Source organism: Tripterygium wilfordii, chromosome 5 (assembly GCF_013401445.1).
Source record: "Tripterygium wilfordii isolate XIE 37 chromosome 5, ASM1340144v1, whole genome shotgun sequence".
Classification (NCBI taxonomy): domain Eukaryota; kingdom Viridiplantae; phylum Streptophyta; class Magnoliopsida; order Celastrales; family Celastraceae; genus Tripterygium; species Tripterygium wilfordii.
This window is the reverse complement of record NC_052236.1, coordinates 345406-358530: the sequence shown is the minus strand read 5'-3', so window position 1 is coordinate 358530 and position 13125 is coordinate 345406. Positions and strand designations below refer to the sequence as shown.

General features: G+C 37.6%; 3 protein-coding genes across 10 annotated transcripts; 2 read left to right on the top strand and 1 right to left on the bottom strand.

Moving 5' to 3' along the window:
• Nucleotides 1–4766, top strand: LOC119998900 (auxin-responsive protein IAA9-like). The gene is made up of 6 exons (XM_038846373.1): nt 1–289; nt 1151–1817; nt 1957–2183; nt 2327–2468; nt 3324–3385; nt 4367–4766. The coding sequence occupies exons 2-6, from the start codon at nt 1168–1170 to the stop codon at nt 4402–4404; spliced, it is 1119 nt and encodes a 372-aa protein (XP_038702301.1). The 5' UTR covers nt 1–289; nt 1151–1167; the 3' UTR covers nt 4405–4766.
• A 1454-nt stretch (nt 4767–6220) lies between these two features.
• On the bottom strand, nt 6221–8702 carry LOC119998174 (protein RMD5 homolog). Of its 4 annotated transcripts, none has more exons than XM_038845420.1 (3): nt 8467–8702; nt 8175–8344; nt 6221–7554 (listed from the first exon to the last, which is right to left on the bottom strand). In XM_038845420.1, the coding sequence occupies exon 3, from the start codon at nt 7499–7501 to the stop codon at nt 6353–6355; it is 1149 nt and encodes a 382-aa protein (XP_038701348.1). In that variant the 5' UTR covers nt 7502–7554; nt 8175–8344; nt 8467–8702; the 3' UTR covers nt 6221–6352. The 4 variants fall into 4 exon arrangements, with proteins under 4 accessions (XP_038701348.1, XP_038701346.1, XP_038701347.1 ...); XM_038845418.1 differs by having other exon boundaries at nt 8175–8305; XM_038845419.1 differs by having other exon boundaries at nt 8202–8305.
• Nucleotides 8703–8992: 290 nt separating this feature from the next.
• Nucleotides 8993–12134, top strand: LOC119998158. 5 transcript variants are annotated; one of them, XM_038845394.1, is made up of 7 exons: nt 8993–9063; nt 9689–9745; nt 9833–9890; nt 10444–10511; nt 10608–10748; nt 11447–11488; nt 11702–12134. In XM_038845394.1, exons 3-7 carry the CDS (start codon nt 9883–9885, stop codon nt 11764–11766), a joined length of 324 nt encoding a protein of 107 aa, XP_038701322.1. In that variant the 5' UTR covers nt 8993–9063; nt 9689–9745; nt 9833–9882; the 3' UTR covers nt 11767–12134. The 5 variants fall into 5 exon arrangements, 4 of the variants coding, with proteins under 4 accessions (XP_038701322.1, XP_038701320.1, XP_038701321.1 ...); XR_005468203.1 differs by having other exon boundaries at nt 9689–9890; nt 11444–11488; XM_038845392.1 differs by having other exon boundaries at nt 9689–9890.
• Nucleotides 12135–13125: the final 991 nt, after the last annotated feature.

Below are 13125 nucleotides of genomic sequence, written 5' to 3'. Positions count from 1 at the left end.
TCTCCTCCACCTTCAAAATATGTCAGCCGTTGATCCCATTCCTATCCTTCACCGGTTCCGAAGTGTAATTTCCATACTGACCCTCTAGCTTTTCATTCTCTCTCTCTACCTTCTAGCCTTCACGGCTTGAGCATTTGTTAGTTTCTGCTTTCATGGAAGGACCTTGAGCTCTTTCTCTCTCGCGTTCTCTGCTGTATTTCGCCTGCAACTCGTGCGTTTGTAGCTTTGAAAGTTTTGTCAGCTTTGGTCGGCCTACTTTGCTTCGTTTGATCCGCCAACAGTTGAATAGGTATGACTTTGTCATCTGCATTTCGTGGAGTGTTGAGTTTTTATTTGTAATTCGAACCTTCTGTGTCGAGAGATCTTGAAGCTCTGTGAGCTTGTGTTGAAAGTGAACTTGTTTGTGATCTTTTTTTTTTGATTTTTCTCTTCGACTCTCTTCCATTTTTTGAGCTAAGATCTATAGAATATGAGGTTTTGTCTTTTGCGGGCTTGGTGATTTTTTTTTTAGACTTTTTCTCTCCATTAGCTGTTTGGTTGCCAAGAAAATTTTTGAAACGGAAAATGGAAAACGAATTTTTGTCACATGCGAAGGGAAGTTTCAACTCATCCAGAATAAATAAATAAGTACAAACATGGATATCCTGTACTTTTGTTCACTTTGCTAAATTGACTAGGGCTACATTTGCTCCTTTTTTTGGGTTGCCCAAGATTTAAAAAAAAATTGTTTTAGCTTATCCAAGACACAATTTTTTTGTAGCTAAGATTTTTGTTATTACTATCTGTGAAATTCCGAAAAGAAAGATCTTTTTTTGGCTAATTTGCTCTCTACAAGCCTGGATGGTGTTTACTAACTGATTGAAAAGTAGTCCATTAAAGTGCTTGACAGTCTGCTATGATCCATGGAGTTGACCGCGTTGTTTCCGGTCTTGAAGAGGATTGTTTGTACGCTCTGACGCTGCCAATCTCTGCCATATGCTTACAATTCTCAATGTTTTATAGTTGTTTATTTTATTATGGTCTCTGTTCCATAGACTGTTGTTGGTTTTATTCCTACAACAGTCATGATGTAATTATGTTGTGTGCGAAGGAGACTGCAAATTGATTTCGGTTATATTCATCTTAAGCGGTTTCTACTCTCTTTGTTTAGTGGAATCTTGAAGTCTAATGTCTCCTCCTCTGCCGGGAGGGGAAGATAGGCAAATTAATGCCTCTTTAGTCCCCTCCATATCCACCATCCACAATGGTCCTGGGTTAAAAGAACGTAATTATATGGGCCTGTCAGATTCTTCCTCAGTTGATAGCTCTGCAGTCTCAAGCTTACCTGTGGAAAACAAGAGTGGTCTCAATTTGAAGGCTACTGAGTTGAGGCTTGGTTTTTCTGGATCGCAATCCCCTGAAAGAGAATCAGAGCATTTCTTGCTGAGTGTGGGGAAGTTTGATGAGAAGCCTCTGTTCCCTTTGCTTCCAACAAAGGATGGAATCTGTTCAAACACACAGAAGCATGTTGTTTCTGGAAACAAAAGAGGATTCTCTGATACCATGGATGTGTTCTCAGAGGTGAAAACTTCTGGGTATGCTGAAAAGAACTGGATGTTTCATGGAGCTGGGTCTGATTCCAAGTCTCCGCAATCCGTGGGACAAAGCAAGTTTCCTGGTACTTCAGGGGCAAATGTCATGTTATCTTCCAAGCCATCTGGAACTCAGTCAACTGTAGTGAAAGAGGTTCCACCCAAAGTGCTGGAGGAACCGTCTGCAAACGGAACCAGGGTTAACCAGCATGGTGCTTCCAACGACAATGATGCACCAGCTGCAAAGTAAGTGCATCTGCTTGAAAGATGATTTTGAATGACTTGAAAAATAAAATGACCGCACAACTGTGTGAGCTTGTTGATTTATTTATGACTTTCGCTTTATGTTTGTTTGTTTGTTTTTTTTTTTGTTTTTGTTTTGCAGGGCACAAGTAGTGGGGTGGCCTCCCATCAGATCATTTAGGAAGAATACACTTGCTACCTCATCAAAGAACAATGATGAAGTGGATGGGAAACCTGGTCCTGGTCCTCTTTTTGTTAAAGTCAGCATGGATGGTGCTCCTTATCTGAGGAAGGTAGATCTGAGAACTTGTTCTACTTATCAAGCGCTATCTTCTGCTCTTGAGAAGATGTTTGGCTGTTTTACCATAGGTAATCTTTGTTCTGCTTGAAGTCTTTTGCCAATGTGGTGGTTGGTTATTTGATGCATGCGACCCTACTGATGTCATGTGCTGAGTCAATTTAAAGGTGCATAGCTTTCTGGATACTCTTAGTACAATCAAGTGTGATTTCAGGTCAATGTGGATCACATGGAGCTCGAGGGAGGGAAATGCTGAGTGAGAGCAAGTTGAGGGACCTATTACGTGGATCAGAGTATGTGCTTACGTACGAGGATAAGGATGGTGATTGGATGCTTGTTGGGGATGTCCCGTGGGAGTAAGTCTTTGACCTACAGGCTGGTTCTGTATGTAGTAACTTTTATTGTTTCCCATTTTTCTGATTAGAGTGTGCTTGGGATGTTTTTGAGTGGAAGAGGAACACCATCTATCTATCTATCTATCTGTAAATAAATATATGACTGGATTTAAAATTGTTCTCAGAACAGAATATGGGACTCAAATAAAGCTCAGTTATAATCAATGGTTTGCTATATCATCTCTAAATTTCGAGTCTTAAAGTTCTGGGAAATGGTTGGCCTATATTTGATGTCTAAGCCCCCTTTCACTGCAGCCTCACTTGCACTCTATATTCTTTTCCCCTCAGGCTTTACTTCAGATTTTCTTAATGTTTCATTTGTCAATCGGGTGACTGTATAAGGTTACTGAATGACTTTTAGATAACTTTTTACTAAACCCTTTCATGGTCATGCGTGTTTTTGAGTATCTACTGTTGGAATTTCCCTGATGTTAAGACGTTTCAGAGGCACACAAATGCATGTGTATACATAACTGGCTTAAGGCCCTTAAACATCCTGTTGTATTTCCTTATTTGCTTAGATACGTGGCTCATTACTTATTGAACTATAAATGGAGAAATTTATTCCTCAATTTTGGTCTTTGAACTTATCTGGTCTTTCCTTCTTCCAGCAATTAATTTGACCTAATATATTACAGATGTGTAGCACTTGGACTTGACTTGTTATTAGTATGAAATCTTCTTAATTGAAACTCTCTTCCTTTAATAGATTGTAATTTTATTTAAACCTAGTTGAGGCTTGACATATAAGCTATTATTTCTTTCCTTTGGCTGATGTGTGCAATTGCACTTCTTGGCCCCCCTTTTTTCCTGCAGGATGTTCATTGACGCATGCCAGAGGCTCAAGATCATGAAAAGCTCTGATGCGATCGGCTTATGTGAGTTTTTCTCCCGCCCCTATAACATTCTATGCAAACTTTGGAAAATACATTGCAGCATGATACATGCGAGCATGTGGTCTAGTGGTAGAGTTGCATGGGTGCTACCTAGAGGTTAGGTTCAATTCTTGGAAACAGGCTCCACATATTATGTGGGGGTAAGGTATGTGTATATCATGTCTGTCTCTGACTACGCTCATTGTGAGAGCCTTGTGCTCGGGAGTTGTCTACATTGCAGCATGATGTATCATAAAAGAGCATTTGGTTGAACATGAGTGTGAGGTACATTTGAACAGTAAAGGAAGATAAGATTGAGGTCTTTCCTAATCGATTTTCGTTTATTTTAGTCGGCTTTATGGTCAAGTGACATTTTATATGATTAATATAATTATTAGAAGATTGAAGTAATGGGAGAAATAGAATATAGAGGAAAATGGATTGGGAGAAGTCTGGAGAATCACTAGGATGCTTGTTTACCTGTAATAGGAATGGTTTAGAAGATCAAATTGATGGGACGGCCTTTCCTTCTCGTATCTGGTTGCTTTTGTTGAACCATCCTATTAAAATAGTATATTTGAAATATGGAAAGCAAATTTAATAATGATATGTTGGACATAAACATAAATCTGCATCCCACTACTATTTCCTCTTTTGGATGTATCTAGTGGTAAGTTTTGCACCATATTGATGCATTGGCTTATGCAGCCAGCATCGATGGTGTGGTAACTAATGCTTTTAGTGTAGCCAGTGAGGTGCTGACCATAATAACATAATTATGAATTTTTCAACAGGTTGTGAACTGGGCAGAACATAATGCTTGCCTGTAATCCCTGGCCCATTAATAGAAAAATATGCTATTAGGCTTGACTCATCTACACAATTTCTTAGGGATGCACCTTCTCCTGCCTTACATATTCTTTTATGACCATGGTATTATGGGTCTGCTTTTTCTAACTTGGGAATTATGTGGTTGATTCACAGCTCCTGGAGTAATGGACAAATCCAAGATGAGGACTTAGCTTGTCCTTTGGTGGGTCGAATGCTTTCCTGGTGCAAATTAGTAGACTTGTCAGGGATGGGGGAAGCTTGAGGAAGCTGCGGAGGCAATGAACCGTGTTGTTGGATTGGGGATGAATGTCTGCGAGTAGTTCTGATGCATTCTGATGCATTTTTTTTATTTATGTCTTGATGGTATGAAGAAGTTGGCAGTTCACTGCAGTCACTGTTTGTCTTAAAAGTTTATGATTGTTATGAGACCTTGTTATGGTATTGAAGAAATTATTTACTGTGTAGTTCATAAATATTTACCGGAGCTTTTGATATCTTTAAGGTGCTGTGTTTCTCGACGGTGTCCTGGATATTATCTTTCATTTGCTGGTTATTTCTGATTGTGGTGTTATGATTTATTATGTTCTTTTGGGAATTGGTTCACTCACCGACGATATTATATACTTCAATACTTGTATAAACCATTTGGCGATAGCCTATTAGGTTCTCCCCGGACTTGGGGTTTATGGTACCTAAGGTCAGGAGTTTGAAGTAACTAGTTGAGAACAAAATATTATCGGGGCTGCTTTTGAGAGCATCCACAATGGGAAGAATTTGAATTACTTGAGATGATACTTTCTTGATAAGTTAAGTGCTAGATGTTCACAATGGGTATAATGGAGTGTATTTCAAGTACTTGAAATGTTACTTTTTTGATAAATATAGTGCTACATACACACAATGGGTGAAAAATTACACTTGAAAATTTAGTTGTGGAAAAAGGATACTTGAGAGTTGGAGTATGTATATAGTTGATGAATAGTGAAGAGAGAGGTGATGAAAAGGAAGAGAGAGATGATAAAAAGGAAGAAAGAGAAGATGAAAAGAAGAGAGAGATATGAAAAAGAAGAGAGAGATGATAAAAAGGAAGAGAGAGAAAATAGAGAAAGTGAGTATGAAGTGTTGGAATGTATGGAGTGTTGATGAATAATGTATATTGTGGGATTCACTCATCCAATTAAATTGTGCCACGTAGGATAGATGAGAAGAGAGAGAATGATTTTGAAGTGCTGGATATTTGGTGCATCATTATGGATGCTCTGAGGACCATAAACTAAATTCTGAGATTTCATTTTCAACTGACTAGTGCCAGAACAAAGAGAAAAGACTGGCTGTCTTAGAACGACGTTGTTTCTGATTAGGGCGATAGCCAGACACCGGTTGCTGTTTTTATTTTTTATTTTTTTTATTTTTTTCCCTTCCTTTTCTCTATGAAATGCTGAATGTGCCACCTTTATGGCCTCGGGTACCCATATTTTCAAGTGAGAAAAAAAGAGTCAGATGAACAGTCAAAATGTCTAAGTTAATTACCTTTATGGCCTCCGGGTACCCATATTCTCAAGTGAGAAAGAAAGATTAAGATGAACAGTCAAAATGTCTAAGTTATTTTAGTAGGTGGTAAAATTCTATTCGGTTGGATAATTGAATTTGTCTGATCCGAATTAAATCAAGTTTAAACGTAAGGTATATGTTTGAAATTCATGTCCAAACACAAAAAAATTTATGGTTTAAAATTGAATCCGGATTCAAACACAGAAATCTTGTCCGATTCACTTGTTTGAACCCTAGCCCTAACCCTTATTAGGTTGTTTGATTTACTCGTCCAGATTTAACCCAATCTAGGTTTGGTTAATTAAGAACGTCGGAATCCAATCCGAGTTAGGGTCCGAACATGTATATATTTCGTAAACACGTGATGTTGTGTAACCCGAAACTGATTTTTTTTACCACCCCTCTTATTTAAGTTATGTCTAATTTGGGTTTTTGCTCTCGTTTCTGTCTATTCTGTAACACAACAGAAGATCTTTTGCGATCATCACCATGGCCTGGGCTACATGAGATGAGACTAGTTTCTACACAACATTCAGTTCACAGAAAGAGCATCGATACTAGTACCCAATGCACATATTAGCGTTAACATCAGAAAAACATCCGCCTACATTGTGTCGCATCAATATCGGATGGACAGAAAGGACACTTGAAAGTTTTGCTGCCGTTCTTTGATATCTTATTGATTGACTGCTTGCATAGCACATGGCTACAAGGCATCAACATTGGTGGGTTGTCATCCGTCGATTCTTCCTTAGATACGGGGCATACAAAGATGGAATGAAACTGGAACTCCCCATCCAGCTCCACCGGAACAGGAAGTTCCTTCATTGTCTGCCATTCCTGTTTTTCCCCCGACATGACGGTCATAAACTTCAGAAGAGATGGCAACCCTTGAACCCCTGCTGCTATTGTTACACTCAATGGGCTGTCAGAAGAGTGCCCCAGAAGATTGCAGAACTGCCTGGTTAGCTCGTCAGCCACCATGTTCCAGTTGCCTGATGACAGTAACTCAGGATATGGGCAGTTATCGAGCTTACCAGCCCACAGAAGACAGGCCATGAGCTTCTGGATTTCTGCCATATGATTGGGAGCAAAAGGAGGTATGTGAGTTCTGAGATAGTGAAGAGCTTGGCTTCTGCTTTGCTTTTGTAGTATATCTACGAACTGCAAGTGGTGAAGTTTTAGCTGAAGGTCTGACTTGTTTTCTTGCAGCTTATCCGAGTTGGTGGCAGCCCCGTTTAGTGCAGGCTCCAGGTTCTTACTCTTCAAGGCTTCAATTATCTGATACATTTCTGAGAAAAGCCATCTCCTAGCAATAGCACTTTCAGGTTCTCCGGTCTCACTTATAAAGCAGTCACCAATCTCAAATAACCCCTGCCGGTAGAAATGGCTGGCAATAATTTCATTAACAACGTGGGTGTCAAATTCAACATTTCTGTAAGCCTTTGATATATCCGGGTTGAAGGATTTCTCAAGCTGCTTTGGATACTTGCTCAGTGCCATGTTCAGTTCCTTCTGCAGGCCTTCCAGTTGACTGAGTGGGGCAAATTCTTGCAACTTTCTCTTAAGCTCAATAAGGACAGATTTAGGATCAAGTGGAGAGTCTAACTGTATTGCTCCTATTCCCCTTTCAATTTCTTGGATGATATGGTCAATAACTTCTTGGGTTTTAGAAATGGACAGCTTTTGCTTCTCTGTGACACGATCAAATGCATCTGTAATGGGATTCAAATCCATTTTCAATTCCGTTCCAAGTATCAGTAATTACAAGAGAGAAATGCGGAGAGCACCTGCAAAAATGGATTAGAAACATGAACTAACCTTAAGTTTTAGTACGGTTGTAAAACTTTCTTCATCCTAGGTAACAAGCAAACCACTTTTTTTTTAAAAAAAGTTCTGAGAGGTAATAGTAGTTCATTGAAATGAAGCCAGGAGGTGTTGCCTAAACACTCAAAGCAACTTCATACTCAATCTCAAACTAAAAGGACAACGACAAGAGGATCAAACAAGATATGACAATGCCTTTCAATTTCATATGATAACATCAACTAAACTAATTAAACAAAAAGAACAAGTAACTAATGATCACACCTGTAAGAAAACAAGCATGTAAGAACAAGAACAAGATAAAAGTACCTTATCAACCTATTTTGTTACTGGATCAATTCAGTTTACTGTCCCAGATTCAGCATCATTCAAACAAAAATATACCAAGACATTAAATCTATTATTCATTTTTGTGTATATGAAATTTACATTCTCACTCTAAGTAGAACAAAAGGATGTATATGGCATCATATGTTAGAACTTTCTAAATTATAACAATAATCTGCATCATTTTCATCTTCAGCAAAGCCTCCATCCAAAATAGTTGAGATTTGCTATATTAATCCTTGATAAAAACTATTACAAGTCCACTACTTGAATTCACTTTCACCATTCAATCCAGTCTCATACTGCACTCCCATCAATCCTTTGCCAGCCATATCCCCCTTAATTATTTTCAGCAACTTTCTTTTTCACACAGATCCAATAGTGTCCCTATGATCAAGACGATAATACTTCATTATTTATGATAACCTAGTGTTCAGAACCAAAAACAAATTTCAGGAAACGAATTGTGAAATATTTACAAAGCTCATGGTTGTAGACAGATCTGCCAAGAAATCGCATAAAATTCAGGACCAAGCTTGAAAACATACCTGTATTTTAACCTGTAAATGGACAGCAAAAAGGAGGAAGCTGGGGAAGAACTCGAGAGAGAGCGGAGTTCACCAGAGAAGGAGAAAGCGAGAGGAAGGAGGAGGAAATGCATTGGACTTGGAGAATGGACGTCCATTCACAAATAAAAACACCAGGAAGAATTCACTGACATGAGACAACAAAATGTCTGGGCTGATAAATTAGCCGAATGGACCGCTTTTGGGCTTTGGGCCGGAAGCATTCCCCCTCATGATCATCTCCATTGTTGGCTTGACTCTGGTTTTGTTTCTTCAATTCATGTTTACCGCAGATCACCATAGAATAGATGACAGACATTATAAAGATTTAGGCTTTTTTTGTCGTTGGTTTCAGGGCAAAAAGCCCAGAAGAAGAACTTGATGCCTGATAGGTTTCTGCTGCTGGGCCATGGCCCATTGGCTCCGAATCTTTCCTGACTTCATCCTTTTCTAGAACCCTAAACCCCGAATCTTATCAAGTATGTCCATTGACATTGAGTAGTCAATTAGTAGTAATTCAATTACTACACCAGATAGTCTTCATCACGTTTGCCGTCGTTTGGGGTTTGGTTTAATCGGGTGAGTGAAATATGGTTTCTTTGTTGTGCGTATTATATTATGTGTTATAATTCCTAAGTTTCTTAAATCAATTGTTCACTCTTGAGACTCTTCGGTTTGGAGGTATTTGCTGCAATTGAAAATGTTACTCTGGTGGACTGAACATGGATTCACTAGTACTCACCAGAATGCTTTTTTGATTTTTTTTAATTACCTGGGCACGAGAATTTTCATTTTGTTATCAAAAGTGAACAGGTGAATGAATAGTTGCATTGAATGTAAAGTTTAGAGATTGGGCAGTTGAAGACAAAAGGCAATTGCTTGTAGTTTCAAAAACATGTTTTATGCCCAAAACCATTTGGTGTTTAAACACAAAAAGGGTTCTTGTTGATTACTGTATTATTTGTGGATGTTTATTGAACAACTTACTGTTAGAAAATGGGAATCAGAGTATCTGCTTTAGAACTTCAAAAACATGTTTATATAGCCAAAACCATTTGGTGTTTAAACACAAAAAGGGTTCTTGTTGATTACTGTATTATTTGTGGATGTTTATTGAATAACTGACTGTTAGAAAATGGGAATCAGAGTATCTGCTTTAGAGCTTTGACTGAAAAATTAACTCTCATGCACAACTCTTCTGCAGTGGCGAAGGGGCTGGGGAAGGCAAGATGCACGTAGCTTTACCCACTCATCGCTCTGAGTCTGTTTCTACTTTCTAGGGACTGAATCATGACCTCTAGGTTGGCGGAAAAACAAGTTTACGTTATGCTCGTTTCACTTGTTGCAGGATGGGTAGTGAAGAAGTTAGAGAGAACTTTCCGGATTCTTAAAGATTTCATGGCAAGGTAATGTTCTTCTGCACAACTTAGCCATGGAAATTTATTAGAGACATCGTTTGCTATTTAAAATATATATTAGATGCATACTGTGGACTCTGAATCCATGGAATGAATTATTACCTTACATGTAGTAGAAAATTGAATGTTGAATTAGGAAAAAGTAATAAACTGATAGGAATTTAGGGTGCTAGCCTGCTAGGTCATTGAACCATTCACAGACTCTTAGAGTTGTATGGATATTAAAAACTTGTGTCAGAAGTTACAGAATATGCACAGTACTAAAGTGGCATTTCACCTGCTTTTGTTTATTAATATGAACAAAAAGAAAAAACCTCAGAGTTAATGACTAGAAGTTTTAAGACATTGTATTAAACAGCTTCTTTGTGTTATGTATTTTCATGCTGAATTCTCAATAATTACTTGTCCAGTGGGTGTTCAGTCTTGACATTTGCAAAAATTGTAACATGATATTTATTTAATTTTTTTTTTATCAATATGTCATTTTCCTTGATGATTCTTTGAACTTTACCTTTTACTAATGATAGTCCTGTCACTCTAGTGTCACAAAACTTGAAGAATTGGGGAATTTTGGAAGCAGACTTCTTAGTGGCTTTCAGCAAGCACTTGGTAGATATTTTAACAATAAATCTTTACTAATGTTCTCTGCTATTATCTTGAGGTTTCTAATCTTAATGACACTGTGCCTCTGAACTTCTCAAATAGAACTACTTCGACGGCCTCCAATAAACACGACATCTAAATTAATTGATAACATCATCAAAGCAAACGACACAAAGAGAGTTAAATCCTATATTGCGACTGGCTGTATCAACAACCATGACATGGTACAGAATATGAGCAAGTGTAAGTCCATCAATTTCGGACCTTGTTGATTCTTGTTTATGTATATAGAAACAGCAGTACTGATTCTCCACTGGTGCTGTGGCGTATCAATAGTTTCTAGAAACATGTTTACTGGAGAGCTCGCTCTCATCTTCGTCTTCTCTCTACCTTTTTAAGATTCAGTTTAATTGTCATTCAATAAGTGTGTTCAATTCATGCAGACTGGCTAGCATAATAAATTATGAGAAAACATTCCTCAAACATATGCAAATCCTATTATTTGAACCCAAGGCAGTGAGGGACTGGATACCATCAGCTACTTAATTAACCTAGAGGCCTTAAAACATGTTTCGTTTCACACACGCTCTTTTATAGAGAAGATGCATTGGTCCTTTGGATGATTAAAAAATTTGCAAAAACTCTGTATTCTTATCTGATTATGATTACATTTTTAGCTTTTGCTTTGAACTCCCCAGCTCCTGCATCTGTTTCATGAAAGCAAATTTACTCAGCCTGTGCATTAATGGATTATCCTTTTCTATTACTTTAAAATTTTGTATATCTCTTGCTTGCCTTGTCATTTTGCTGTTTATTGAATGTGTACCATTTTCTTTCCATTCAATTCCTTCGGTTCTATTTTTTATGTTTCATTTTTTTTCCCACTCGTCGTGTCGTTCTGACTGCAACAAACTTTATTTTGAAAAATGTGCATACAGAAGTACATACATGCCTACTTGGACTTCAAGACCATATAAGTAACGGTAACATCCCTGCTGATGCTTACCTACTTAAAGTTTGGGACGGGTATTTGAATGTGCTTTTCAATATGTTTGCGGTTATTTGTGTGTCTTACGATCTTACGATTACCTTCCTGGATTAGTTTTTCTATTTGAAATATGTTGTTGGCTTCAATTTTCTGCAAAGGGGTTTGATCTTTGAAAATAATATGCAAAATATGTTAATGTGGGTTGCAGCGAAAAGCACACTAGATGCACTTGAATCTCTCGTGGAGGATGTAGCCGATGTTATGAAAAGCTGAAAATGAGTGCTTATCACTTCCTCGTGGTGAATATTCTGGCGATGAATTAGATCAAAAATGAAATCAACACAGAAACAAAATCAACACAAAGAGGAAGAGAGTGTTTTAGTTTAGTGGTTTCCAATAACAATTGTTGTTTAGGCACGTATCTTGTCTTGTATAGTGTTTAAATTTGTTAATGTCGAGTTCATTATTTTTCTTGGTGTATAAAATGAATTTAGAGTTGCTAATAGTATCTTGATCAGATGTTGATGGGTGTGTTGGTCTGTCAGCCTGGGCATATAGTTTGTATTGAACATATGAATAATTCCTTGTGTGAATTGTAAATTCATACTAGAATTTTCAGGTTGAATTCTCATTTACTACAACTTCCACTTGTAATATTTTGTATGCTTCACATTTCAAATGGTTGCTATGATGGCTATTGTAGTAGTGATGAATTGCGGAGTTGAATATTACAGCTCGTGGCTGAACTACTTGTTTTTTTTCCTTCACTTTTTGGCTAAAGTTTTGGGTCAATTCTACTAAACTATAAATTTTGAATGTGTAATTGTTTATTTAAGTCACATTCACAAAGTAATTGTGTATTTAGTTGAACATCAGTTCCATTTGCGTAAGTTGGCGATGTTCAAAATCGCTGTTCAATCTCTGTTTGTTGTATGTATGATTTTAATGAAAATCCAACTCCAGATTGTTAAAATCTTGTTATTATCTAGGAGGAAGAGAAATCACCAAATCTTCAACAAGTTGAATTGACAGATTATGCATTTCCTTCTTATCTCGTCAAATCAAATATCAAATATCAGATATAGTATTGAATTATATGACAGTATTACAGTATCATAGTCTTGAATATGACAATAAAATTATATACAGTATTACAGTAGAAGATATATCAACTAACTCATCAATTTAAGTCGGGGTAGAACCAGAAATTGGTTGAGCCTTAAGACACTTTTGTTCCCCTAGTGTGCCTTTGTTGACACAAGGTGCCGGACTCCAAATTGTACGAGTTTGAAAGATAGTAACTCCTTTCTTCAGCAATGACCACATCTTCATCCAACCCGAACCCATTCACTGGTTTTGAAATTGAAAGGCAATTGTTGTGCGGACTGTGCCCTATGAAAATCATGTTCCCTTTCAGATCAAAAATTTGTTTCGAGTTTAGTCGTGTAACCTAAGATAGAGTCCCTTTAACCATCCTAGTTAGCAGAACCGTATTCTCCAAAACCACTTCAATAATTTGCACTTCTGTAATCATGACTGTAGAGTGTAACAGAAAAACTATGAGTAATCTACCTTTTAATTCAAGCAATTGAGGACTGATGTCTCAACTGAGTACGTACTGATCTCTCCACC

What these genes read in the sequence shown, in the direction of transcription:
- LOC119998174 (XM_038845420.1), bottom strand. Translation starts at nt 7,501, where the DNA reads ATGGATTTGAATCCCATTACAGATGCATTTGATCGTGTCACAGAGAAG.
- LOC119998158 (XM_038845392.1), top strand. Translation starts at nt 9,775, where the DNA reads ATGACCTCTAGGTTGGCGGAAAAACAAGTTTACGTTATGCTCGTTTCA. An exon ending in CTTAAAGATTTCATGGCAAG is followed by an intron (nt 9,891 to 10,443) that starts GTAATGTTCTTC and finishes CTGTCACTCTAG; the next exon opens with TGTCACAAAACTTGAAGAAT. An exon ending in TGGCTTTCAGCAAGCACTTG is followed by an intron (nt 10,512 to 10,607) that starts GTAGATATTTTA and finishes CTTCTCAAATAG; the next exon opens with AACTACTTCGACGGCCTCCA.
- LOC119998900 (XM_038846373.1), top strand. Translation starts at nt 1,168, where the DNA reads ATGTCTCCTCCTCTGCCGGGAGGGGAAGATAGGCAAATTAATGCCTCT. An exon ending in GTTGGGGATGTCCCGTGGGA is followed by an intron (nt 2,469 to 3,323) that starts GTAAGTCTTTGA and finishes TTTTTCCTGCAG; the next exon opens with GATGTTCATTGACGCATGCC. An exon ending in CTCTGATGCGATCGGCTTAT is followed by an intron (nt 3,386 to 4,366) that starts GTGAGTTTTTCT and finishes GTTGATTCACAG; the next exon opens with CTCCTGGAGTAATGGACAAA.